The sequence below is a fragment of the Simochromis diagramma genome, unplaced genomic scaffold (assembly GCF_900408965.1).
Source record: "Simochromis diagramma unplaced genomic scaffold, fSimDia1.1 OVJJ01000816.1, whole genome shotgun sequence".
Classification (NCBI taxonomy): Eukaryota; Metazoa; Chordata; class Actinopteri; order Cichliformes; family Cichlidae; genus Simochromis; species Simochromis diagramma.
The window spans coordinates 11,714,292-11,721,371 of record NW_024386908.1 but is presented as its reverse complement, the minus strand read 5'-3'; the positions used below and the strand labels follow the sequence as shown (position 1 = coordinate 11,721,371).

Below are 7,080 nucleotides of genomic sequence, written 5' to 3'. Positions count from 1 at the left end.
CTTGAGGCACTCTAACCCTGACACCAGGACGGGTGGGGGCAGTTGAAGCTGCCAGGCTGGAAAGGGGACACCTCCGGCGAGGGTCCAGGCAGCACAATGCACCAGGTTGGCTCTCGTAAGCCTGGCATTAGTTAACATCACAAATGGCTCAAAATACTTGACAATGAGGTCTCCATAAGGCAGTGCACCTCCAATCCCCCCTCCAAAAAAAAAAAAAAAAAAAAAAATTAAAAGTAATTATCTCTCTTTTACAAGACCTTTGAAACAATTAATGGAAATAGAAGTTTGATAAGGCCTGATTTTTTTTACTTTTTTTTTTTTTTTACTTTTTTTCCCCAATTCAAGTTAAACTCTGAACACTTGATGCTCCAGACCTCCCTTTGGCCAAAGTGTCACAAAGTCATCACTAAGGTCAGACCTTTCAGGCAATTCTTTTTTTTTTTCTTTTTTAAATCAGCAACATAAATCACCATCTGTGCATGTCAGAGGTGGTGTGCAGGGAGGGAGGGGGGGGGTAGCTTTGCATCGTGCCAGAATCAACAGTGCCATATGAATGGATAACAGAATGTTTTTAACATACCACCCAGAATACTCTCCACTTATATTAAAAAAAAAACAGCTCTGAAATGTTCACAAATACAGTGTTAAAAGGTTTTGAAATCCATTGTTGCACACTCCCCACGTGGCCAGACATCAGTCCACGGCGACATTGGGAGCTACAGTATCATCAAACGGCTAAAAATGGGCAGGGCAGTAAGAACGGTGAGAAAAGATGACATTTGAATGGATGGAATGCAAGCGATTTTCTCCAAAAGGTGCACATCCCACACAATCTCACGTCAAAGTGCATTCAATGTTAATTCTAACTGGGCCACAAGACCAAAATTTGGCTAAAAAGACCCCCCCACCCCCATGCTACACATTGAGTTTTGGTAATGCAAGACAAATGTTGAAGGAGAAAGGGGGCTAAATTAAACAACACAGGGACTTGATTGTGAATTTCAACAACATTCATTACCTAGAGGGAAGAGGAAGGTAAATGGATCGACTTCCCTTCCCTCAGAAAGCTACACAAACATGGGTGACAGGAGGGCGATGGTGTAACGGGACACGCTGGTATCCATAGGTAACAGGTGTCACAACACATTCCACTTGCACTTACATACAGGCCGGAGAGAAGGTTGGGATGAATGGTTTCTTTAAACTTGTTGTCGCGAGGAGAAGGGGGAGGAAGAGAAGTTAAGACCGTAAGCCCCTTTTGTTTTTGTTTTTTTTATCCAATGGCTAAAAGATAAAGAAAATATATTCCCTGTGGTCCAAAAAAGGGTTTTTATAGAAAATAGAGATGCTCTCATTGGGAGTTTCTTTACCTTGAGCTTGGATTTCACTGGGCACAGTCTGAACCTCAATTTCCTCCCCACCCAGGAAGCAAAATAAATGAAAAACAGCAAACTGGGGGAAAAAAAAAAAAAAGTTTTGAATTTTCTGATTCGGGGGTAGTTCTTAACGAAGAAAAAAAGTATCCATGTAATTTGGACTGCTGTTTCTGCAGTGGTGTGTTGAACATGTACCCATAGTAACCACAAATAAGTGCAAAGTCAATGCTGATAGCCCCCTCGGACACAGAGCCGATCACCGGCGTTTACAGTTGAGAGTGCAGGGGTAGGTGGAGCCAGTTTCCATGGGTGTTCCTGGTTGGTTGGTTTGTTAGTTTAGCTGCCCCAACAGTTCCATTTCCACAAAGCCTCTCCTAAAAAATGGAGTGCCCAGCTCATCCAATGACACAACAGAACAGATGATAATGGGGAGAGAGGGTAGAAAATAGCAAACCTACAAGGTTTCCATCACCTGGACGATAGGCCACATCCTCTGTTTTCTTTTTTTGTTTGTTTTTGTTTTTTCTTTTTTTTTTTTTTTTTTTCCTTCTTTCACTATTTCATTTCATATTCTTAGCTTTAAAAAGGCTCACCCTGGTCTAGCCAAATGACCAGCCATGGCATGACCCTGAACAATAGTAGGCCTGGGTGACTATGTGCCGCTTTAACTAGACACAGTCATCATATTGTAGCCTTTGGAGGGACTGGTTCTTCCCAGCACCATCAGTTCCTCCTTGCAGCTGATGTGACTGTCCACCATAGGGTTCACTGCCCCACTGTTTCCTGAGGGGGAGCTGGTGGTGGCTGTCGCTGGCATTCCTCCCGGGCCAGGCTGCGACTCATACAGGACGCAGATGGATCCATCTTCGCCAATGCGGTAGGAAACCTCGAAGGGGTCCACCCAGAGCGTGAGCTCACTGGGCAGCAGCAGGTAGAGTTGCTGGATGGTCAGACCGATGCGCTGGCCTGCCTGCCACACCAGGGGGTCCATCTTGTGGTTGATGCGAATGCAGCGGTAACCTGAGCCCTTGCAGGGCCTGTCTGGAAACCAGTGGTGCTTATATTGCTCTGCAGGGAAACAAAGAGAGACAAGGTGGAGAAAATGTTTAGCTCTGACAAAAAACAAAAAAACAAACAAAAAAAAAAAAGACCCTTGTTACTAACACGTCAAGACGGCAAGATCATGTCATAAGCAAAGAAGGAAAAACACAAAGGTGTAGTAATGTAAGATAATACAGGAGCCAGAGATCTGCAATAAACTGGAGGTTTACCAAAGGTTAAAGAGAAAGCAGACAGACTGTACTTTGTGTCAGATAAGCCCAGATGATTTAATAAGACTGTAAAAACATCTAACCTAAAAAGGGGCATCACAAAATGAAAACAACAAAGCAATTTGATGATATATGATATGCTTAATATTCTCCAAGTCTTGATCAAACCTAATATTAAACAAAACATTATGTTCAGCACTTTTTGTTGGATCTCCGTATTGTAAATGAGAACAGAGACACTTAATTAAGAATAGTATATCTTAATCTTGTGCTATGCGTTTAAGCCAGGAGGCAATTTAAATGTTTATAAATGAGATGCAACTGGTGCTGTCAAAGTAAGTCCAATGCATTATTATGCAAAAAGCATTTGCTGAAACCTGTTACTGGTTTAGACAAATCTTTTTCTGCAGAAAAATAAAAATGATTTAATACAGTTGATAAGTGCATTTATTCTCAGGGAACTACAGAATGTTTCTGTAGGTGTTCCTACAAATGTCCCATTTAGCCTAGAGCGCATCCAATTCACAAAGTGTACCTAGATGCACAGAAATACAGAGTTATTGAACGCTCCAGCAAAAAGAAAAGAAAAACACTATCACCTGTTACAGGCCTCATAAGCAGCCATAAACAGGCCTACGTGACAAAAAAGGCTGCCACTGAATTGCACAATCCTTCCACTGGCCTTCCTCAGTGTCAAAGAGTCTCCCATGACTGGCTGAACAAAAACACCAAAAGTGTCCCAGCCAGCCATTTGGGGCGGCTCCGCCTCTTAAAGGGAAAGGGTTCCCATTTTTTTTTTTTTTTTTTTTTTTTAATCTGTCTGTCTATGTGGAAGTTTCAGATGTGCGCTGAAACTAGTGATTCACAGTGGCGCTACTCTCGGTATGGGTCATATTACTGCGCAATGAGTAGCCAATCAGACAGTTAAGTGTTTGAGTTGAGTTTGCGTAAATGTTAAACGTGGCCCATATTTTTCTCGTAACTTCACTTTTAGCTCATAAAAAAGCCTGTCATCTTTCTCCTATGATAGCAGGACACTTTCAAATCCCTTTTGTTCCAAGCGTTTTATTTACCAACCTCTCACTTTAAGATACACACCTACCCACCATTTACCCTGACAAGGCTCATCCATATTGAATTCCCATTGATGGTAACTTCATTGTAGCCAATGAAAAACAGGCTAAAGGAAGTGGGTCAGCATTCAGTCTAGGGCCCGGAGGCCACCTGTATGCACCCACCAGGATAATAACAACCCCTCCCTTCCTCCCCACCCTCCTCCTGTGCCTTATCGCAGGAGTCTGTATACTGCCGAGCTAATAGAGGGGCTGGCACTCGTGAAAGAGCACAAGAGGCTTGATGAGCTTTCAGCCTCAGACGGAACCACAAAGGCAGCTACCTACCCCAGAGCAGCTGGGAAATGATCAGCTCAGCATGGCCTATTCTTAAAAACGAGGGCAGATGGGAGGAGGAGGTGGAGAGAGAGAGGGGGGTGGAAAAGTAAGCAGACGAGTGTGCGCTTAACCTAAAGAGTTTAACCAAAGAGGGTTGTTTACTCATTGTAGCTGACCTTGACCATGGCTCCGTTTTGGACCGTTGGGTAATTTCCATTTGAGAACCTTGTCTGTTACTTTTTAGACAAACCCAAGAACCTTGCCTTCTACAATTACACAATCTCTGTGGTTGCAATCTGGCCTTTGGGACTCATTTCCTCACTTCCCTTTGCGCAGCACAAACAGGAGAAGCGAGGAACTCTGCTTTTCAGCATGCAGACACAACAGTAACTGTGAGGATTCAAAGCACAAAAGAGCTCCGGCTGCCCTATTTTAGCAGTGGCAAGGCCCACGGGGTACTACCACACACTCTCTTTTGTTTTCACATATTTTCCTCATCCAAGAAAGCAAAAAAAACAAACCTGGACACAGTGGAGCCCATTTATTTTTCTTTTAGAAAATAAAGCTAATGAGTGTTGCACTTGCAGCTATACAAAGCTTATAATTTACACTATTTGTTCTAATTGATGTTTGCGATCACTAAATATAGGCTGTTCCAGTAGATTTCCCCTCCATTTTGCCTTTCCGTCTTCAACGTCTGCCTCTAGGCGCCCACCAAAACATCTCCCCTCCCCCCACAAAGGCCTCACAGCAGACTCCAACTTTTGTCTGTTTACATACGCCAACCCCCCTGAACTGACTGCTCACTGGCATTTTGTGCAAATGCTTTACTCATAATTTGCTCTACCCACACACACTATACCATACTGTTCATCCCTCCAACTGTGTGATTGATAAATAAAACCCCCTAGAACCATTTTCAGATATCAGCAGGTCCAAATGGTGACTTTTTGGTCATGATTGAAAGATGGAAATCTTTGTAATCTATTCTAAATAGAAATAAATAGCCTAACTTGCTCCATATGGACAGGATCCTGCAACCATTTAGCAGTTTAAGAGCTATTTTTGTGAGAGACTCTTATATAGGAAAATGTAGGTCATCTGCTGTTGCATGTGGATGGAATTAGACAGATGTATAGGAGCTTTAAGAGCCCCGAGAGAGGAATGCGTTTACAGCAAAAAAATGAGACAATCCCTGAGCTGTACTGTTCTGCAACATCTGCTATAAAACCCAGTAATAGTCAAACTAAGCCTGGGTGTACAACTAAGGCTTCATTTCCTGAAAAGTAAAAGCATTGTTTTCTCCCTTATCTACTCTCCATTCCTTACATACACATGTTAAGTGGACTGTGGGAACCCTAATGAAATAAATGTGAGACGTGGTAAAATATGACCTCATCTTTTAACCGCATGGTAATACCAAAAAGAGTGACATATGTTGTGGAGCAAATCAACAACCTTCCAAATTTAACACAAAGCAGATAAACAAATGCAAATTAAGGGTGCTACACATCAAAAGGTCGTGTGCGCAGTGCCAAACAGCTAATAAAGTGTGGTCTTAACACTGACAGTCTTTCATTATTAAATCATTTCGTTCTTAGCATTACGTAATCCTGTGTCGTCTCACTGGGGGATGTTTTTGCTCTATTCTCTGTGTGCACTATCGGGCGACTCAGAGGCGCACTTCCTTGTTCGAGCCAGTCGAGCGTCCCTCTCTCGCTCTCCCCGCCCCCACCCTTCAAGCTAAAAACAGCACATACATTAAACTTTAACCAATTCGTATTTTCAACATTATTTTTACTTCGAAATATTCATTTGCGTCGACGAAAACTGGCGACAAATCGCCTTGGATCATCCAGTGCGTTTTCCTCTCTCCGATGTGCGCAATTAGCGGTGCGCTATGGTAGCGCTGAAAGTGATACTTAGGAGAACAAAGAAAGGCTTCTTCTGAATCATTCTCAAATCTATTAGAACTCAAAGTTAACCACCGATCCGTGAAACAAACCCCGAAGTCGATGTGTGGAATGGTATACTAGAAGTCTAAAAGGGATTTTGTGAACGGAAGTGGATTTTTTTGTTGTTGCGTGTTTCCTTACCTGCCAAAATGTCCTGTAAGCTTTGGCTGAACGTTTGGACCTGTCGATCGTTTACGTGTCCTTTTACCCTCAGAAATCTCGACAGAAATCCGACGGCGGCGTTAATCTCTGGTTTCATCGTTCCCCGGGCACAAAGGGTATGCATTGAGAAAGGCAACGGCGACGATGCGTGCGCTTTTGTTGTTTTTCCCTCTGTTTGTCCGACTGTGTAGTCTTTCTGTCAAATTCGGAGCAGCGATCCTTATCTCTGGGCGCTTGGGTTGTTTCTCTTGGCATTTATTAGTCGAGGTAGAGGGGATTTCTCACTAGAGAGTCCGTGTGCTAGGACGGTACAGTGTTGGGAAATAGACGCCTGTTGTTGGTAAATACAGGGGGTTGGAGGTCCCTTGGTGAAACGTTAACCAACCCAAACACTCGCTTTCCTCCTCCAGAGTGAAGGTCCCGGAGCCTGTGAGTGTGCCTTTATACAGCTCCCTCCCTCCTCCTCACAGCTCCGTCATAAGCTGCTACAGCAACTACATCTCACCAATCCCAGGGCCTGCCACGGCCTGACGAGCCACATATAGGAGGAGTGTATGAGCCTTCACGTCACCGTTCTGAAAATAGAGGTACACGGCGTGAAATCGTGGTGTGTTCAGTCCCTGTCGGAAATTCGGGAAGTCGGGGGGGGAGGGAAAAAAGGGAAACAAAAGCACAAACGACGAAAAACAATCCAAAATCACACAATCCTGCTCGAGGACGTGAGCTCATATTTATGTCAGAATTTAAGACAGAACTAAGAGATGTTTGGAAAATACTGCAAGTCCGCGCGGCCACATTTCGTGTTGACGAACCATTTTTTGTTGTTTTTATTCTTTGCTTTGTTTATTTCCTTTTTATGCCCGCTCCTGTTGTTAATCCTTTACGCACACATATAGCATAAAGAAGAAACAAACGGTACCCGACA

The 7,080-nt window shown here is 43.4% G+C and overlaps 1 protein-coding gene across 1 annotated transcript; it reads right to left on the bottom strand.

The window, feature by feature from the left end:
* Positions 1-309: 309 nt before the first annotated feature.
* Positions 310-6,728, bottom strand: btg1 (B-cell translocation gene 1, anti-proliferative). Its single transcript, XM_040035429.1, has 2 exons — positions 6,135-6,728; positions 310-2,444 (listed from the first exon to the last, which is right to left on the bottom strand). Exons 1-2 carry the CDS (start codon positions 6,277-6,279, stop codon positions 2,041-2,043), a joined length of 549 nt encoding a protein of 182 aa, XP_039891363.1. The 5' UTR covers positions 6,280-6,728; the 3' UTR covers positions 310-2,040.
* Positions 6,729-7,080: the final 352 nt, after the last annotated feature.

Excerpts from the sequence above, each read along its gene's own strand:
- btg1 (XM_040035429.1), bottom strand. The coding sequence starts at position 6,279 with ATGCATACCCTTTGTGCCCGGGGAACGATGAAACCAGAGATTAACGCC. Across the intron at positions 2,445-6,134 it reads CTTACAGGACATTTTGGCAG|AGCAATATAAGCACCACTGG; the intron begins GTAAGGAAACAC and ends GTTTCCCTGCAG.